At 46.7% G+C, this 21,690-nt stretch overlaps 1 protein-coding gene across 2 annotated transcripts in view; it reads right to left on the bottom strand.

The window, feature by feature from the left end:
- The window catches only part of LOC126263704 (xaa-Pro dipeptidase), a 926,801-nt gene that overhangs the window by 880,523 nt on the left and 24,588 nt on the right, over positions 1-21,690 (bottom strand). For both annotated transcript variants that reach the window (XM_049960847.1, XM_049960845.1), the window contains exon 2: positions 14,944-15,139. In XM_049960847.1, coding sequence (XP_049816804.1) covers positions 14,944-15,139 — 196 coding nt within the window. The remainder of the gene's footprint in view (positions 1-14,943; positions 15,140-21,690) is intronic.

The following is a 21,690-nucleotide window of genomic DNA, read 5'->3' as shown; positions in this document are numbered from 1 at the left end:
GTCAGGGGAGGAGGGAAGGAGCGGGCGCCACGCAACGGACCGTGTCGGCCGCCCGCCGCCGCTACGCGGGGTCCTTGACCGCTGTTTACCGCCGCCGCTTCCTATTGTCGACAGCCGCCCGCCTCTGCATCGATCGTCGCAGCGCCGCCGTCTCGTCTCGTCACGTCGCCTCTCGCTGTCTCACTCCTTCCAGCCATCTGACACAGGCTGTAGCTCTGCTAGGCAATCACACTGCCTCACTGAGGTGACAAAAGTCACGGGATACCGATATGCATATATACAGATGACGGTAGTATCGCGTACACGATGTATAAAACGGCAGTTTATTGGCGGAGCTGTCATTTGTATCCAGGTCATTTATGTGAAAAGGTTTCCGTCTCGATTGTGGCTGCATGACGGGAATTCACTAACTTCGAACGTGGTATAGTAATTGGAGCCAGAAGTAGCATGGGACATTCCACTTTAGGGAATTCAATACTCCGAGATGCACAGTGTCAAGAGTGTGCAGAGAACACCGAATTTCAGGCAGTACCTCCCACCGCGGACCACGTAGTGGCCGCCCTTCACTTAACAACTGAGAGCAGCAGCGTTTCCGTAGACTTGTCAGCGCTGACAAGCATTTGGCGTTAATGCACTACGGCAGCAGACGACCGACGCGAGTGCCTTTGCTAACAGCACGACATCGCCTGCGGCGCCTCTCCTGGGCTCGTGACCATATCGGTTGGATTTGGGTTGTTTGGGGAAGGAGACCAGACAGCGAGGTCATCGGTCTCATCGGATTAGGGAAGGATGGGGAAGGAAGTCGGCCGTGCCCTTTCAAAGGAACCATTCTGGCATTTGCCTGGAGCGATTTATGGAAATCACATATCGGTTGGATCCTAGACAACTGGAAAATCGTGGTCCGTTCAGATAAGTTCCGATTTCAGATGGTAAGAGTTGACGGTAGGATTCGAGCGTGGCGCTGACCCCACGAATCCATGGACCCAATTAGTCAACAAGGTACTGTGCAAGCTGGTAGTGGCTCCATAATGGTATGACTGTGTTTATACGGTGTGGACCGATCAGTGACTGGAAATGATTATGTTCGGCTTCTTGGTGACTATTTGCAGCCACTTATGGGTTTCGTGTTCCCAAACAACGATGGAATGCGCCGTATCACTGGGGCACAATTGTAGGTTTGAAGAACATTATGGCCAATTCGAGCAAACAGTTTGGCGACCCAGATCGACCGACATGAACCATATCGAACATTAATGGGACATAATCGTGAGATCAGTTCCAGCATACAATCCTGCACCGGCAACACATTCAGAATTATGGGCGGCTATAGAGGCAAAAAATGGTTCAAATGGCTCTGAGCACTATGGGACTTAACTGCTGCGGTCATCAGTCCCCTAGAACTTAGAACTACTTAAACCTAACTAACCTAAATACATCACACACATCCATGCCCGAGGCAGGATTCGAACCTGCGACCGTAGCGGTCGCGCGGTTCTAGACTGTAGCGCCTAGAACTGCTCGGCCAATCCGGCCGGCCTATAGAGGCAGCATGGCTCAATATTTCTGCAGGGGACTTACCAACGACTTGCTAAGTTGCTGCAATACACCGGACAACAGCAGGCCCGACACGATATTAGGAGGTATGCCATGTCTTCTGTCACCTCAGTGCACGTTCGACATTACTAACCTGGTATCTCGGAACCCAATTGCAGTTGCAGGTTGCCTGTCTAACGGCTTCAAGGGGCAACAAAAATGTCATATTCAGTATTTCGCGTAGTTATTGACCGAATCTAAAATGCTGTCAAACTCTATTCCTTAAGAGGTATAATCTTATATTACAAGTCTAACACAATAAGACAGGAATTACTGTTAAAAACTGTGTGTTTGTCTTGAGGCGAGCAAACACCCGGACTTAAATTATCCAGTACTTGAGAATGAGAGTACTTAGCATCCAGTATTTGAGAATGAGAAATCTTAGCGACTGCCAACAAACTTTACATACAATTTCAAATATTTTGTAAACTTTTTCTCGCTGACAACAACCACAAAATAATCCCAGGAAAAAAGTATCGCTTACTACATTTTCGCCGTTCATGCAATAAAACTTCAGCATCGGGCATGTCTTTCCAATTTTTTACTTTTTTACTACTTACTCTATTCGCAACTCATTTTGCACGCAGTATCCACATATACCCTAGAACGTACCTCACAATTTTATCATTGTACGACACCATACACATTTCGATGCGCGAAAAACTAGCCTATCCTTAAAATGGCGCACAGTAAAATTTCGGCATGAGGTATGACGTTTTAATTTACTACCTCTGTACTACCGATCTTTCGCAACACAATTATTTTACAATATCCACAATACCACTGAATGTACCTACAAAATCATATCATTGTACGACACTTAGTTCAAGAGGTATGACGTCATAAACACTGATATGCGTCAAAAACTTGCTTTCGCTTAAAACTGAGCGCAAATTACCTACAATATATTCATCCAGTCTCTCATAATGAAAGCACTTAGTGGATTCAACAAACTTCAACCATACTTTCAAACATTTTCTAAACCTTTCCTCGCGTACGTGCTTAGCGTCAAACATTTAGCACATTACTTTAAAAATGAGTTAATCAGACGTTTGAAGCTGTTTTATACATAGGATTTCGATTCTTTAAACAATCGTTTGTTTACTGGAGGGAACTACATTCACTGAGATGATGGTCAGCTGTGATCACATTGGACAACTTTTTCAAGGACAATGCGACATTTCCATTAGGAACGATACTTTCCTTTTCTGTCTTTTTTTAAAAAAATGATTACTCAGGAAGAAGTCGACTTCAGCGCGCAGAACGTAAAAGTTGCGCGCAGGGCGAACTACTACACTCAAAAAATGGTTCAAATGGTTCTGAGCACTATGGGACTTAACATCTATGGTCATCAGTCCCCTAGAACTTAGAACTACTTAAACCTAACTAACCTAAGGACAGCACACAACACCCAGCCATCACGAGGCAGAGACAATCCCTGACCCCGCCGGGAATCGAACCCGGGCGTGGGAAGCGAGAACGCTACCGCACGACCACGAGATGCGGGCGAACTACTACACTCCAGTACAGCGGTAGGCAGCAGTGATTGGAATAACAGATGGTTCGTGTGTGAATGTACGTCGAGAGAAGCAAGGGCTGATCGTAACATAGGCAGCAGCCTCACCCTCCGAATACCTAACGACACCAGTTACAATCGTATTTAAAAATATTCACAATATAGAAACGCAGTTCTCACGGAAAGTGTCAGTAAACGTAAAAAAAAAAGACGCCACAGTTATACAGAGATCAATAATACATACAATTTAGAAATAATAAGTGGGCACTGTACTGTGAAATCTGTCACTTACGGGAGTTTACAAGATGCACGAAATTCATTTCAAAGTTATAATTGTTGGGTATGGCTCTGTTCCAGGGGATCATTTTCGAAGGCCATATTTAACTAGAGATTCACCCCACGGTTATTAAGATGGTAAGCGTTTACCTCTGTTTGAGATGGATTTGGCCTCAATCTTCAGTTTTTGAAGAAATCGCCCATCGTGTGTAAATCTATGGTAAAAAGTCCTTCACACTCTTCCAGGTTTCCTGCTTATCAAGCCAGTGCTAGATCGTCAACAAATTGGATCTTTTTGCCATTAGTGTTGGGCATATTGTCAGTATAAAGATTAAAAAGGGTTAGTGATAGCTCAGAGTCCTGCAGTATACCATCATTTAGCCTTTCTCTCCAAGGAATTCTTGGAATCGCATGTTGCATTCATTAGATTAACCAATATTTTCCTTGATACGATATGTGCAAATGTATGTAGCAAACTGGCGCCATACAGTATCAAATGCGGCCGTAAGACAACAAATGCTAAAGCAGTCTTTTTGGTAATCTGCTTCGATAAAAGATCTTAATGTCAATACCTGGTCACAGAAACTGCGATTCTTCCAGAAACCGGTTTCTTAGAAAGGAGTTACTCTGACATTTAATGGTTGGATGTAGCAATATTCTTTTTAGTAGTTAATAAATTAAACTTAGTAGTGATACAGTAAGTAATGTGATGTTTCGTTGCCATCTTTACTACGTTTTTTGGTAGCTATTGCTTTTTGCAGCCTTAAATTTTAATGGCAGTTTTCCAGTAGTCAAAATAACGTTAAATAGCTGTAACAGCCTCTGTTTAGTTTTCGGGTCCGCGTTCTTCAATAACTGTGGACACTGGCATCAAAATCGGTCGCTTTGTTTATCCGCACACTTGCCAAAGCTTCCTTCTTCTCATCAGTTGTGAACTGGCGCGAGAGCTCTGGACGGGGAAGTAGCTGAGAACGTTTGAGTCGCTACAACATAAATCTTTCAGTCAGTGGAGCCGCGTCCTTTAGAGGTATTGGACGTAGGACGAAATGTGGTCGGGTTAAGGTCTTCACAAAATATTAATTGAACCGTTCACCTTTGGAGAGTTCCGTCTGCAATAAATGTGCAATTCAGGCGAAGAACACTGTATGTTAAGTTGGTGATGTAATGATGCCAGTCCCGTGTATTTTGTGATTGTTTGTCGATAATGAACTGTCTTCAGCACTAAACGTAAGGCTCAGCAAAAGTGTGACACATGTAAGTGTTCTGTATTAAGTATGGTCGAATACCCACTTAATCAACCAAAGACATTGTCGTTATAATGGGTCACGGAACCATGAGAAAGAAGGCCGCACGATAGGCGAAAACTTCAACGTCATGGGAAAGTGTCAACAGGTACATAGACTGCCCTATTGGCCCATACGTCGGTCGGCGGAGTAGTAGTAAATCAGTGCCATCGATGGCCAGCGTATAAGGAGTTGTACACTGTTTGGCGAAAAAAAGTTAACCACCCAGAAGGAGAGGAATAAATGAAATGATACTTCACGGGTTGAAAGGGTATGTGATGTTACACAGAAATTGGAAGTATGAGCCCCGAGCTGGTCCCACACATATTCCATAGGGGGCGGATTTGGGGATCTTGTTGACTGCGGGAGATCTCGATCATCACGCAGACAGTTTATTAGACACGTGTGTCATGTGTGGACGAACATTGTCCTGTTGAAAAATGGCATCACGATACTGTCACAGAGAGATATCACATGAGGACGTAGGATGTCCATGACACACCATTGTTCCACCATAGTGTAAGTCATTTCTCCTTCTAGTACGATATTTATGAGCGGTACTTTTGTTTCCAAACTGTAGTTGAGTGTCAGCTTGTAGTGAGGCTGTTTCATGATCTGATTTACACTCAAGCATTACTTCTGACGGTGTGGTCAGCGCGTGAGCAGTACTGAATTGCATGTTTTGTGTTTTATCCGATCATTAGAAGAGTTCTGTTTCAAAGTAGCAAAGATGAACAAGTACTCATAGCTCTTAAGGAATGCATTTTAGAGCAGATGTTTACTGGAGTTTTTTTTCTTGTTTTGGTCCATACTACCAGTTCCAAAAATATGGAACGGAAAGAACTTGCAGTAGAATAGATTTGTTTCACAGTATCGAAGATGAAAAATTGCTCGTAGCTCTTAAGGTATGCATTTTCGACCCTATGTTTACTGAGACTTTTTTTACTTCTAGTATCGTATACTTTCAACTATATGCGTTTACGCCGTTAATTATGATACACCCTGTATAATAACCATCTCTAGATGGTTAGTTACTTGATCTGTCGATAAAATTCACTATAAATCTTATAATGTGGAACGTGTCAATAGACCAAATATAGAACACATACATACAGCTGAATAAAAAATAAACGATAATATTTATATGGCTGAATGCTAGCCATTTAAGGTTTTTGTGATTATTCCCCATTCTAAAGACGCCAATCCGGTGTATACACTCCGTGAGTTTGTCAATGCAACACTCTGCGCCCTTTTAGTCTGAAGGGATGTAAACTAATTACCAGCAATATTTCTGATATCATAATGTTTCAGCATCTATAAGAGACTACTCTGAACCGCACAATCCATTGCCTTGGACGATTCACAGAAAATACCGGCTGGCAATAGTCTGTCATTTAAATTTTGTAAAATCTGATTCGTGAATTGAGAAATAGGATGTTTCATGGACAGAGTCATTCAGTATTCAAATTGAGACTAAGTATCTTATTTCGGGAGAGATGTGTTATGGTTCTTGTAAATTATATTTTCTGCTGCCTCCGTGAAACAGGTAAGTAGTGACAATGATCCCTAATTAGTAATATGTCTTACTTGCTTTCTTGTGTCTGACAACAGCCTACTTCAGTCCGTTTGGAAATATATCTTGTGATGCTGATGTATTGGATATGTGACTGAACACGATGCATATATGGGAGAACAGGATTTTACTACTTTACTTGATATACTGACAAATCCGTGATATGTTTTAGTTTCGAGAGAGTTGATTACATCTAGGTGGATCGCTTGTGAGTTTCCCCTGACGTCGCTTATCATCGCGCCCCGAAGAATTTCCGCCCGCTCTGCAGTCAGTCAGGGCTCGCACGGAACCAGCCGGAGGAATACACTTTCACTGTCGTCGCCGCACGCTTTCCGTTCTTTCTGCAGACGCTGTGGCCTCCAGCATATCCGGGTCTGTAAACGGAGCCGCTGAGTCGGGTGCGACGTGTGTCGCCGTTCCCCCGACACAAGCACAAACAAACAACCATACAGAGCATCGGCATTTCCGCAGAAGCCGCCCGAGCCTGACCACATGGTTCCAGCTGCGTTAAATTGTCTCGGGTCCGTTTCCTCCCTAGTCGAAGTAGCATCAAAGTAAAGCCCATAACGTCTTTTCCACGCATTTCTGATTCTACACTCCGTCATCATTGCTGTTTCTCCAACATCTACATGTGATACGAGTTCGCAGACGCTACATTCGGAATTCGCTGCTGTAGGGAAGTCTCTTGTTTTTGTAGAAGGCAATCTTAACTCGCGCATTCAGCGAGAGCTGGTGGGCAAGAGACTGACTTAACCGCGAACTGTGAGTGCTGCGCCACTTCCTTCTGGGTGCGACGTTTAGGTGGCTCACGAAAATTTTGTATAAACACGATACAATACTGAGGATTATATTATTTATTTATACGTATGGCTCACACACAGTTTAAAAATACAGTTATATAACATTAATGTTACCATAGATAACATGAATATGACAATAGAAAATCATGAGGTAGCTCCCCTAGTAGGAATGCAAGGGGCATTCACCTCTAATGTGGCTGTTTTTCTGGTTCGGAGCCCCACAGTCACAAACCGGAGACTCTGCAGCGCCCCATTCGTAAAGAGAGTCTGCGCATCGTTCTTGCCCGGTGTGAGCTCTGTTCAATTTGACCCATAGTTTCCTGTCGAGTTCTGTGCCAGCAGCATCACAGTCATACCTTCGGAACCACTCACTCACTGAAGATCATCCCATTTATCACTACACCTGTGAAAGATACGAAGACAACGTTTTCACACGTAATAATTACGAAGTCAAAGTGTATTTCGTTTTTGCATTTTTGCTATTATCAAGTCATATAGCCATCTTCTATTTTTCAAGTAAAATTGTTTTTAGGGTATAAAATACTGTGTCATAAAACACAAGCGATTGTTTTTGGGTTTTCTATGCAGTGATCTGTCGCGTGTGTGTGAGGAACAGACAGGAGCACTTCCCTTTCAGTGGAGAGAAGCGAACGGCCATATTACACACATATTACACCGCGTAAGTTGTGACAAAACACAGCTAAGTCAATAAAGCTTTTTGATTAAATAGAAAGATATGCATATCGCCATCCTACAACTATTCTTATACGCTAATAACTTCAGCAGCGTTCCAGTTAGCGAAATAAAACCTGAGTGTTCACGTTCTCAATAAAGAAGGGCGAGGACGAAATACACTATACTCGCGCAGACACTGCCTACAGATCGAACATACATACAGCATCTTCAAAAATCCTGTGGTCTAAGCGACCGCACGGATGTCATACCTTATACTTCTTTATCACTCTTACTGACATGGAAAATTTTTAATCAACTTTGTAACTGATATAGGATTATTTTTTATCATGGTCATTGTGAATGATTCAAGTCTTAGTCTCCGGCAAGTTTTACTGGTATTATTATTACAGATTTTTATACTGTATGCCATAATTAACAACAGGGTGAAAATTATACAAACATTCAAAATTTTTTGAGTGTTATGTACAGATCAAGAGATGAGTCACAAGTACCGCTAGAAAAGTACGAGGAGAGTAAGGGCGTCAGGAGATGGCGTTTCCATTGAAAATATTAAAACCACAGGCAGAGAAATACAAAAGGCACTTGTGAGATTATTCACAGAATGCGTCGAACGACAATTCCTCAGTAGTGGAAGGATACAATATTATTCTACTTAACAAGAACTGAGACAAAATATAGACCTACCAGACATATTTACGTCCTGAACAAGATGTTTACTAAAAATACCACACAGCGTGTAGAAAAACGCTATGTTTACCAGCAAAGGAATTGGGTGGCTTTAGAAGTGGATGTAGAGCTACTGACTATTTGTAAATCATCAACGAAATTGTAGTACGGAACGCTGAATCTAAGTCTGCGAGCCGCAGATTTTGAGTAAGATACCACTCAGTTTCCACTAAATCTGGCATACGTTCAATCAGGTGCTGGAAGGTTTCTTGGGGAGTGACAGCCCATTCTTCATGGAGTGCTGCACCGAGGAGAGGTGAGGCATGGCACGAAGTCGGCGTTCCAAAACATCCCAAACGTGTTCTACAGGATTCAGGTCAGGACTCTGTGCAGACCAGCCCATTACAGGGATGTTACTGTCGTGTAACCACTCCGCCACAGGCTGTACGTTATAAACAGGTGCTCGATCGTGTTGAAAGATGCAATCGCCATCCCCGAATTGCTCTTCAACAGTGGGCACGTTGACGTCTGTCAGTCAACAGACGAGGTCCACCTGTACGCTTTTGTGCTGCACGTGTCCCTTTACGTTTCCACTTCACTATCACATCGGAAACAGTGGACCTAGGGATGTTTAGGAGTGTGGAAATCTCCCGTACAGACGTATGACCACGTTCAAAGTCCGGATTTCCGCGGAGTGTCCCATTCTGGTCTCTCATGATGTCTAATGACTACTGAGGTCGCTGATATGGAATACCTGGCAGTATGCGGCAGCGCAATGCACCTAATATGAAAAACGTATGTTTTTGGGGGTGTCCGGATACTTTTGATCACATAGTGTATGTTCTGTGTGTAAGCGAGTGATGGACGTACAAGAGTATGGCGCAGACCTGGTGACCTGCCCGTTCCAGACTACATTCGCCCACGACTCACAGATCTCATGGTGTGGAGGGGGCATCAGTTACAACTCGCGCTCGGACTTGATGTTGCTGCAAGGTAAAGTAGCCGGCGCGTGCTACACTGCACTGGTTGTTATCCTCGCGGTACTGCCATTTCTTCGACAGGGAGGCGAAGTGCTTTTTCAGCTGGACAATGCACGTCCATATCCGGTTGCTGCGACGCAACATGCTGTTGCTGCAGTCGCAGGTTCGAATCCTGCCTCGGGCATGGATGTGTGTGGTGTCCTTAGGATAGTTAGGTTTAAGTAGTTCTAAGTTCTAGGGGACTGATGACCTCAGAAGTTAAGTCCCATAGTGCTCAGAGCCATTTTTGAACATGCTGTTCCTGATGTACAACCACTGCCCTGCTCAGCAACATGATGAGATCTCTCGCCAATTGAACTTGTATGGGGCATGACTAAATGGGAACTTACTCCTTCTCCAGGGCCTGCAAGAACCATTGCCAAATTGCAACAAAAGGCGTGAAATGCTTGGGCAACCTATCGGAGGAAGCCATTTGGCACCTCTAAGAACGTTTACATGCGAGAATACACGCCTGAGTTGGCTGACAGAGCCACACTGTGTACAGATGCGACTATATGGGCACCCTTTTCGGAGACATGTGCCTTACATTGGGTCTGATTTTGTCGTCATGTAATTCTACAATGATACGTGTTTTTCCAGTAGTGTGTTTCACAAATTTCGGCATGTAGTTTTACGAGGTATACTTATAATGACCATTCAATTCGTAATATTAAGGCGCAACTAAATACTCTCAAACAGAACGTTATTTGAATTTTCTTGGTGACAAAGTTACACCTTAGCTTCAGCCTGTAAGTTCACTGGTTTAATCTTGAGAAATACGTTCCCATTTTTATATTTTTTTAATACTAATTTAGTCCGTAGCTCGTGGTCTTGCGGTAGCGTTCTCGCTTCCCGGGCACGGGGTCCCGGGTTCGATTCCCAGCCGGGTCAGGGATTTTCGCTGCCTCGAGATGACTGGGTGTTGTTGTGTTATCATCATCATCATCATCATCATCATCATTCATTACGGTCGGAGAAAGGCAATGGCAAACCACCTCCGCTACGACCTTGCCTAGTCGACGGTGCGGGTCTTCCGCATCTTTCCCTACGCTCTCCGGAGTATGGGACATCATCATCATCATCATCATCATCATCATCATCATCATCATCATCATCATCATAATACTAATTTATGTACCTGAGAAACGAAATATTACTTATTTCCATATATCTTTAGGCGCAATCAAACGTTGCACAATATTATACCATTGTGGTAAAGAAACTTTTAAAGAAAATATACAACTAACATAAACTGAACAGTATTCCAGAAGTCGCCTGCAAATAGATGTCCCAGTAGTCAGCTGATCGAGGTGTTTGGTTTCAGGATAATGACGTCACGCACGATCTGTATAACTTGTGGCCTGGGCAAGAAACAGGTGGAAATAGAAGACGTAATTACAATTGTAATGAAAATGACATGCAGGAGGAACATGTAATATGTACAGGGTGTCTCTCCTACGAATCGTCAGGCGTATTTTCTGTGGTGTTTCGGCAGATATTTGCAATTTAGTTTTTGCAATGTGTAGTTGGAGTCAGCCCAGGAAACTTGACAGGACGGTCCCAGATCAGCGCAGTGCAATATTTTTTTTATCAGTATGTATTAACAGGAACCGTAAAACAGGAAGAATAAACAGCAATCCAGCGCAGACTCAGCAGCGCTGCATGTTTGGCGGCAGCAGTCAGTGTGGACCAGGGCGGTGTCGTCGTTGCTGGAGCAATGGTTATTCTACCGTGTTTTACGGCCCCTGTTAATACACACCGATAAAACAAATGTTGCACTGCCCCTGATGTGGAACCGCTCTATCGAATTTCCGCTTTAAAAATCATTTTGTTTGTTACGGGAAACAAAGCGACGCTTTCCGTCGACACTGCGTCACATGAAACACGTGATGAGCAATATGTTTGGGCTGACTCCAGCTACACAAAGCATAAACGAGCTACACAAACCATAAACGATGTTGCAAATATCTGATGAAACACCAGAAAAATGCGCCTGACGACTTTTAGGAGCCACACCGTGTATAAATGTCATTTGATGGCCTTCATCCAGCAGTGGGTGTCAGATGGCTGATGGTGGCGCCTTTATGGTCACCGATACATTACCCTGTGTTAGTCGTAATAAAACGAGACACTACAGTCACATATGCAGCAGCTAGACGGGTACAAACTCCGCATAAGGGATATGTTTCAGTGTCAACTTCACACTACGTCGTTGTATTACGAGACAATACAAAATACAGCGCAACCGATGCGAGAGCTATACATGCCATGTGATTAGATCTAGACACATCGAGGTTCTAAATCGTCGTTAGCTCCTCGCACATGCATGGAGAGAAGTCCAAGGTAAGGTCGTAGCTGTCATGCGCAATGGCTTATTCTTAATGTCATTCAATTCATTACCGGTGAGGGAGGGAAACAGTGACACTTGACGCATGAGGCGACGGAACGTGCTTGCAAAATGCCAAAATTGATTAAGTGGGTGGGGTGCAAATTATGCAAGGAGTGAACAAAAAGAACAACAATCGCTGCGCTAAACATCGTCGATAACTGTGAGCAACCAAAGAGGCTATTATTCCGCAGTGTACTCTAAGTAAAATGTAAAAGATATTTCGTCAGGGACTTGTTCGCTATGAACAAACTTTTATCTTTCAGTATTTCAATATTCATCATTTGTAAGTGCCGCAGTCAGTCACTGGCGAACTAATATCCACATCCGTAAATACACTTTTAAATGAGGAATTCAACAGTTTGGCTTTCTCGTCACTTTTAGCTTTCAATGCTGCACCGATCCACGGTGGATTGGCTGGAAGGTTGGTCGTGAAGAGTTGCACGAAACACAACCACACCAGACAAAAAAGTAATCACTCACAAGAGAAATCTTGCTAATACCATGTACCGCTTTTAACCTTGGTATTGGGCTCCACAAGTTTCTTCAGGTATGAGATATCCAGCTCAAGCCATTCATTCATGATTTGACCACGTAGAGGTATCAAATCCCGGGGATGTTGACTGCTACATTTCACCACCTGTTCCAAATAGCTGCAGATATTTTCTATGGAATTAACACCGAGTAATGAAGCGCGCCAACGGAGGAGCAGTAGGGTGCTCAAGTTTCCGACAAAGCAGGAACAGTAGGCGTGCAGGGCTCTGAAAAAAGCTATTGTCATCTCACAAGACGGTAGTGTCGATGGCGTACTCCTCGCAACGATGTAAAGGAAAGAGCTACATTTTGTCACCAAAGACTCCGAAATAAACATCGTGGGTCGTCTTGCGGTAGCGTTCTCGCTTCCTGCGCACGGGGTCCCGGTTTCGATTCCCGGCGGGGCCAGGGATTTTATCTGCCTCGTGATGACTGGGTGTTGTGTGTCTCTCACCATCATTTCATCCCCATCGACACGCAAGTCGCCGAAGTGGCGTCAACTCGAAAGACTTGTACCAGGCGAACGGTCTACCCGACGGGAGGCCCTAGCCACACGGCATTTCCATTTATATCTTCACGGTAACCTGAATAAGTGGGCCCAAGACATGGTACGAAAAACAACACCAAAACAGCACAGACGTCCTCCAGCCTGAACTAAATCCTCCACAAACTGTGGGCTGTGCACATTAGCGGGCTGTCGGTGCAGTACAAACTTTGCATTATATGAGTATAAAAAGAGGCGTCGGACCACACTACACTTCTCCAGTCAGCTACTGTTCACGTTCTGTGTCGTTTGTCCGAAGATGTGTAACTTAGTCCTGGTGAGCGATGGTCTTTTGCTACGTACCCGACTCCAGAAGTCCATTCCGTGCAGTTCTCTTCTGAATATTCGCTAGGAAAAAAGTCGAGATGGCGGCGGATTCAATGACTGCTGAGTTTGAAATCTAGTCACTGATAGGGCGTGCCACTCGCCTCCGGTTGATGTCGTTTAGGATCTTTTCACAGCCGCTGTTTTTATGTCGTGTTACATGGCTGCAAGTGCTATCCCAGTGCTTGTTCACACGTTGGACAGTCCGCGTTGATACTCCAACAAATCGGCTAACTTCTTTAACGGTGTGGTCACGGTGTCACGTCTCCACACGGACCCACCTCACTGCAGTGAATCAACACAACCGACTGGCACACACACGCTACGAGGGTTGCCCAGTAAATAATGCCCCATATTTTTTTTCTCCAGAAGTAATTATTCCACAACAATCAAATTTACATATGTGAAAGACTGATGTTTTGTCTACTTGCTTTATTTTTCCACATAATCTCCTTCAAGTTCGACGGCCTTTTTCCAGCGAGACACAAGAGCGTGTATTCCCTGCCGGTATAAATCTTTACTCTGCCTACGGAGCCAGGTTGTCACTTCGTGAATAACTTCTTCGTCATCGGCAAAACGTCTTCCACGAATGAAATTCTTCATTGGCCCAAACAAGTGAAAGTCTGAAGGAGCCAAATCGGGGCTGTAGGGTGGATGGGGTAACACTATCCAACCCAGTTTCGCGATGTGTTCACAAGTCCTCAAACTTGTGTGAGGACGAGCGTTATCATGCTGAATCAAAACATCCTGTGGGTTAACATGACGCTCAAGGCGCCGGAAGCGCTGCTTAAGTTTGTCTAATGTTTTGACATAAGCCTCTGAATTAATGGTACTGCCTTTTGGCATCACATCAATGAGAATTACGCCCTCGCAATCCCAAAACACAGTCATCATGACTTTTCCAGCTGAAGGACCTGTTTTGAATTTTTTCATCTGTGGAGAATAAGCATGACGCCATTCCATCGATTGTCTTTTTGTTTCGGGCTCAAAATGATGCACCCAAGTTTCATCACCTGTCACAATCCGTGACAAAAAGGCCTCCCCGTCAACGTGAAAGCGTCGCAACAAATCGAAAGAAATGTCTTTTCTTTGGGATTTGTGATCGACAGTAAGACACCGAGGAACCCATCTTGCACACACTTTTGAGTATCCAAGCTGATTGATAATCACATCCACACTTCCTTTGCTTACTGACAACTCCAGTGCCAATTGTCGAGTCGTAATGCGTCGATCCCGTCGAATGAGAACATCAGCCCGCTGCAACATGTCAGGCGTGACAGCCGTGGGAGGCCTTCCCGACCGCGGCAAATCTCGGAGCTCCGCAGCACCGCCCTCTGATGCTTTCACCCTCTGTGCCCAGCGACCAACAGTACTCCTATCGACTGCAGATGTTCCGTAGACGTTGCACAAGCGTTTATGGATATTGCCCACGGTTTCTTCCTCTGCTACGAGAAATTCAATCACTGCACGTTGTTTCTGACGGATGTCACTTGCAGACGCCATTTTAGAACATTCCTACACTACCGCTCTCTGTCGGAGGAAATTGAAACATTGCGTACACACGCGGGAAACTTCAAATAACTCGCACCTAAAGTTTCACATTTCTAATATTTCTTATTTCGGAGAAAAAAAATATGGGGCATTATTTACTGGGCAACCCTTGTACTTTACTACCACGACTGAGCTTAGTGTGAACAGGATAGAAAAGAAGGAAGCAGGCGGTGGCGGCTGACCTGCTGGAAGAGATGGACGGTGTCGCTGGCGTAGTGGGGGATCTCGTCGCCGCCCTGCAGCACCACGGCCGCGTCCTCGGGCACCCTCGTGTTCTGCCGCAGGCGGTCGCACAGGCGGCGCCGGTTTACCGCGAACAGCTCCATGGGGACGGCCAGCGTGTGGTCGCCCATCATGTACACCGCGCCGGAAACGCGCCTGCGAAACAAAACACACCAAACGGAAAGAAATTATACCTCTGATGTTTGCCAGTACAGCCATCATAAGTGGTACAAGTTAAAGTGATATCGAAACATGGGAGTGTAAACCACACTCATGCTCATAAATTAAGGAGAATGCTGATACATGGTCAAACAACGGTTTGGTGGGCGGTCTGCGGATTTAAATCACCTCCGGGTATAACCATGCGGTTCACTTAACCTGCGGTCGTCGCACGGTGGCGCTCGTAGCAGTTCACATACGCAGCGGTGTGTTGGTGCATGTCAGAGTACGGTGCAGCGAGTAAGTGTGCAGATGTATTCAGACGTTCTAATGGTGACTGTGTAGCAAATGACTCAAAGAACACATACTGATGACGTTATGAGGGGTAGAATACTAGGGCGACTGGAGGCTGGCCAAACACAGCAGGTTGTAGCACGGGCCCTCCGTGTGCCACAAAGTGTGATCTCAAGATTATGGCAACGAATCCAGCAGACAGGAAACGTGTCCAGGCGCTAAAGTACGGGACGTCCACAGTGTACAACACCGCAAGAAGACTGATATCTCACCATCAGTGCCCGCAGACGGCCACGGAGTACTGCAGGTAGCCTTGCTCAGGACCTTACCGCAGCCACTGGAACAGTTGTCTCCAGACACACAGTCTACAGACAACTGAACAGATATGATTTATTCGTCCGGAGACCTGCAAGGTGCATTCCACTGACCCCTGGTCACTGGAGAGCCTGTTAAGTCTGGTGTCACTGGAACAGTGATCCCAGGTTATGTTCATGGACGACCCCAGGTATAGTGTGAACAGTGATTCTCGCCAGGTTTTCATCTGGTGTGAACCAGGATCCAGATACCAACCCCTTAATGTCCTCGAAAGGGACCTGTATGGAGGTCGTGGTTTGATCGTGTGGGATGGGATTATGATTGGTGCACGTACACCCCAGCATGCCTTTGACAGAGGAACTGTAAGACGTCAGGTGTATCGGGGCGTCATTTTACATCAGTAAGTCCGCCTTTTAAGGGGTGCAGTGGGTCCCACCTTCCTCCTGATGGATGATAACGCACGGCCCCACCGAGCTGCCATCGTGGAGGAGTAACTTTAAACAGAAGATATCAGGTGAATGGAGTGGCCTGCCCGTTCTCCAGACCTAAACCACATCGCCGGCAGGAGTGGCCGAGCGGTTCTAGGCGCTACGGTCGCAAGTTCGAATCCCGCCTCGGGCATGGATGTGTGTGATGTACTTAGGTTAGTTAGGTTTAAGTAGTTCTAAGTTCTAGGGCACTGATGACCTCAGATGTTAAGTCCCATAGTTCTCAGAGCCATTTGAACCATTTCAACCTGAACCCCATCGAGCACGTCTGGGATGCTCTCGGTCGACGTATCGCAGCACGTCTTCAAACCCCCACGACACTTCAGGAGCTCCGACAGGCACTGGTTGAAGAATGGGAGGCTTTACCCGAGCAGCTACTCGACCACCTGATCCAGAGTATGCTAACCCGTTGTGCGGCCTGTGTACCAGGGCATGGTGATCATATTCCATATTGATGTTGGGGTACTTGCGCAGGAAACAGTGGCGTTTTGTAGCACATATGTTTCGGGACGGCTTTCTCAACTTATCACCAACACCGTGGACTTACAGATCTGTGTCGTGTGTGTTCCCTATGCGCCTATGCTATTAGCGCCAGTTTTGTGTAATGCCACGTTGTGTGGCACCACATTCTGCAATTATCCTTAATTTATGAGCTTGATTGTAGAACCCCCCTCTGACACACACACACACACTCACGATGCATACACAGCTACTGATGAACTTCCTAAAATCACGAAATCTTTCACGAAACAATGCTGTACAAAGCGTCAACGGTATGTGAAAGTCTGAAAGCAACATTCTGAATTAAGTTGAAAATTTGTCTCGGACCAGGATTCGAGTACGGGCCCCCTGCTTACTAGAAAGATGCTCTGGCCACTAAGCCATCCAGACACAGTGGTCACTGCAGCAGCACGGGCTATCCTAGCACGCCTCCCGTCAGACCCAAACTCTCAACTTAAATTACTAACGTTGTGCCCGATTCCCATAAGAGTTCGAGTATCGTGTGCATCTGTACTGAAGAGACCGTTGCCCTGCTTACAACATAGAATTACGCAGCACCAGTGGAAGCCTCCGTTCCCTCGACGGGGACGACAATCCTGCCCCTCACGTACGCTCAGACGACGATGCGCACCATAGATGAGGATGCAACGGGCGATCGGGCACATCCATCGACGTCAGATGGACCGAGGGGGGAAGAGGAAGGACCCCCGATGCCAACCCAGATGTCGCCCCCTCCACTGCAGCAACAGTCCCACGGAATCCAGACGCAACATAACATTCAGGACGAGATGGACGTGGACGCGAACATTGTCCCGACCGCGGCTTTCCTATCGGAAGGTGATACGACGCTGGATTGCCTCCCACATTCGGATACGGATGTCCACGTTCGAAAGCAACGTTCGCCTCGACGACGCAAACGACGTCGGCGGACCCCTTGTGACGATTGCCTCCTACACACGGCCGGTCAAGAAGGTGACAGATCGTCAGACGACATGGATGCTGCGCCTGCTGAGGATCTAAGTGGTGTAGACGGTTCACTTGCCCATACTACGAGTGCCCAGTTATTTCTTGCACCACAGATGCAGCAGGTCGCGTCGATGGATCGCGCTCCGTCCATCTCTTCCAAAGACGACGTGTGTGAGAGAGATTTAGGTGCCGATCAGCTACACAACATCGTGTTGCACGCACTGTGGTCCGACGATGTTGAGGAACTTTCTGTAGAGGGCACGGGTGACAGGGTAGGGGGTGGCATTGGGGATGCCACTCCTAGCGTGAAAGACTCATAATCTCGGTGGGTCCGGCATCTCTTGCGGTTATCTTCGATTGCCATGGCGTCTACCCTAGGTGAAGAGGCTAGGCAGCACACGTTTCGCCTTGCCACAATCAATATCAATGCGATAAGGGCACCACACAAACTGACAGTGATACAACGCATGATCGACGCGGCGGAAACCGACGTGGCCTTCTTACAGGAAGTATGTGTCGCTAGTTTCCCTGACTTCTACGGATATACCGCCCACATCTCCCAAGCCTCTTCTACCGATTGTGGTGTGGCTGTCTTGCTACGGGAAGGCTTGGCGGCTACGGACGTACTGTACCCGAGTGCAAGAGCCATGGCCGTAACTGTCAACGGTGTACGACTCATCAATGTATATGCCCCTTCAGGATCAGGGAGATGGAGAAATCGGGCCCGCTTTTTTCGGAAGATATTACGCGTCTCTGTATGGGCCGCATAGACGATATGGTGATCCGAGGAGAGTTTAACTGTACTTTATCTCCGTCTGATCAGCAGCCACATCACGTCCTGTGTGCGGAATTGGAAATGCTAGTGCGTGCCCTCCACCTGCTCGACATGTGGCGCCACATCCATGGCCCAGCTCCTGGTTACACCCAGAACAGAACTCTGGCCCACTGCATTCACTGACCACACAGCCTATATTTGCACCACTGCCCTCCAACCTGCACGTGTGTGGCGCAGTAGCCCCCCTGGAAACTGAACGTCGCCCATCTGGACGAGCCGGCATGTAAAGGTGCTATCGAAGAGTCGTGGAACGCGTCCTTACAGCGTCGTGGTCGTTACCGATCGGCCCTCAATTGGTGGATTGAATATGCAAAGCCTGCTCTTAGGCGCACCTTCATGGTTTACGGCCGGGAAGCGGCGGCATGGAGGAGGAGCACGGAAAACTTTTATTACACCGTCCTCCGGGAATGTCTTGCTATGAAGCCCTCGCCTGACGTGCAGATCATTGTCAATCGCGCGAAAGCGCAGCTCGTCACCTTAGCACGCCATCATTTACAGGGCGCCATTATACGGTCGCGTGCTGCAGACATGCTACAACCAGAAAGGCCATCTACGTACCACGTGCTCTTACAGCGGAGGAGGCGCCGTAGGGCGCTGGTAACCGACATGATAACGGACGACGGTCGACAAATGGTAGAACAAGCAGATATAGCAGAAGCCTTCTATGGGCATTACGCTCACCTTTATTCAGCAGTGCTCCCTGATTTGGCGACTTTAGACACCGTTTCTGCACATGTCCACGGTACAGTTCCACCAGACATGGTACCGACTTTATTGGGAGAAGTGACAGAAGAGGAATTGCTCGTCGCCATTGGTAAAGGCGCTCCCCATAAATCACCAGGAATCGACGGACTACCATTAGAGTTCTATCGAGCCTTTAAACAACTGCTGGCACCGTGTTGGGTTGAAACTGGTCAGGAATTGATGTCCCAGGTATACCGTGCCTGCACCGTTCTTGGAAGGACTGATTGTACCCATCCATAAGCCGAAGGAACGGAATTATGTCCGCGATTATCGCCCCTTCACGTTATTGAACAGCGACTTCGAGATCTTTTCGAGGCTGCTATCAGAACGTATTCGCGGCACACTATTGCACGTCCTGTCCAGCGATCAGACGTCCTTGGGGAGACCCAACAACATCAGAACTGCGTTATGTCGTTACAGAGATCTCATCTCCCTTGCATGGGTGAGACGTTTGCCGGCAGCCCTGGTGTCTATCAACTTTAGCTAGGCTTTTGACCGTGTGAGCCACGCTTTCCTCACGGCCGTTCTACGGCTCATGGAATACCCTACCCCTTTATCACAGTGTTGGCATGCCTTCTGCATGGTGCTACTTCTAGAGTTCTTGTTACTGGAAGGATGACGGCACCCATGCCGATCCGCCGATCAGTGCGACAGGGATGTCCATTATCTACATTGTTATTTGCATTAGCCTTCGAACCTTTGTTGTGTGGTCTCCGAGACAGGCTCACATGGGTACAGTTTGGCGGCTCCATCTCTCGCTGCACCGCATATGCGGATGATTTGATGATCGTCATACGTGGAGCTGCCGATATGGCGGCGGCTTTGGACTGGATTGCAACCTACGGTAAGGCTTCTGGTAGCCAAAACAACGTTGACAAGTCCGTCGCCTTGAGCTTCGGCATAGGGCTATCGCAGGAACACATTGTCCCCTTACGCTTCAGTGATACTGTCCGCTGCTTGGGCTTAGATTTCATGAACGACATGCATCGCGCGACGACGCTCAATTATCGACGCCTTCTTAACCAAATTCGGCCGGAATTGCAAATCAGCGCTTGCGGTCCCTCAACATCGCCCAGCGGGCGCATTATGCCAATGTACACCTAGCGTCCCGCATACCGCATGTCGCCCAAACGCTACCCATTCCGAACCCCTTCTCGCGTAGCATTATGGCAGCGCTGGGATACTTCGTCAGCGCTGGTATGTTACTGAAGATCAGATACGTATTTCTTACCCTCCCCAAGGAAAAAGGTGGTCTCGGCCTACTTAATGTACACGACAGGGCCGTTGCCCTGACATTTATGTCTGCTGCGCCGTTGTCCTACAAGCCTCACGAGTTTGCGTCTGACGGCGCTACGACCTGCTTCACTAAGAGCGCCGGTGCCGCTACAGGGCATCCCAGCGCCACTCTTTTATATAGGACGTTTCTATTTAGAACAAAGTTATTCCAGTGTAGCGCTCACGACACCACGAATGGCCCCAACTCGAAGCCTGCATCACGACATGCTGCAACACCGCCCCCTTAATGTGGTCGAACCAAAATATCCTGATGTACGGTGGCGCGTAGTGTGGAAGACTGTACACGATGCCATGTTTGATTCCGATGTTGTTTCCAAATGGTACGTAGTCGTTAATGGGAAGCTGGTGACACAAGAACGTCTCTACAATATCCACATGGCAGAATCTCCCAATTGTGTGGGTTGTAATACAGTAGATTCTGACGAGCACCGCCTCAGCTATGGAGAGGCTGAGCCGGTTTGGCACCTAGTGCGGCAGATGCTGGCTTATCTCTTGCGAGTTACGCCGGAGCATGTATCTGCACGCACGTTATTGTTTCCGGATGAGACATTTTACCCGAAAACTCGGACCAACTCCGTCACCTGGATGCGTGGGCATGCGGTCCATTACCTCTATCGTGACGGACACAAGAATTTACTTGACTTCTGGCTCTATTTGCAAGAAAGATATCATGCTTTTGCCGGGCACACCAGATATCGATGATGCTTCGCAAACTACCTATGGAGTGCCTTTCACAGCCCGCCGCGTAGTTGGAATGTTCCAGGCAGTGGTAGATGAGGTCAGAACGAAGAGCAAACGATCATACATTGAAATATCTTTATCAGAGGGCGCAGTTGCTGGGAAGCAGCTTTCTTTTCATATTATTTATGTTTACAATCTTCGATGGTGTCTTCATTCTGTTTTAGTTTTCCAGGCTTGACTATCCATGACTGTTCGCACATTGATATCTATATGTCCATACTGTACATAACGAAAAAAAAAGCCTTCCGCACCCTACTAGAAATACCCTTCCCCCACTTCCTTTGATCGTATATTTTGTGGGTTGGCACACACACGTTAGTCCCGTATAGTATAATTTCTTCGCATTTTAGATGGGGGTGGTTACTTAT

Source organism: Schistocerca nitens, chromosome 6, assembly GCF_023898315.1.
Source record: "Schistocerca nitens isolate TAMUIC-IGC-003100 chromosome 6, iqSchNite1.1, whole genome shotgun sequence".
Taxonomy (NCBI): Eukaryota; Metazoa; Arthropoda; class Insecta; order Orthoptera; family Acrididae; genus Schistocerca; species Schistocerca nitens.
This window is presented reverse-complemented; position numbering and strand designations above follow the sequence as displayed.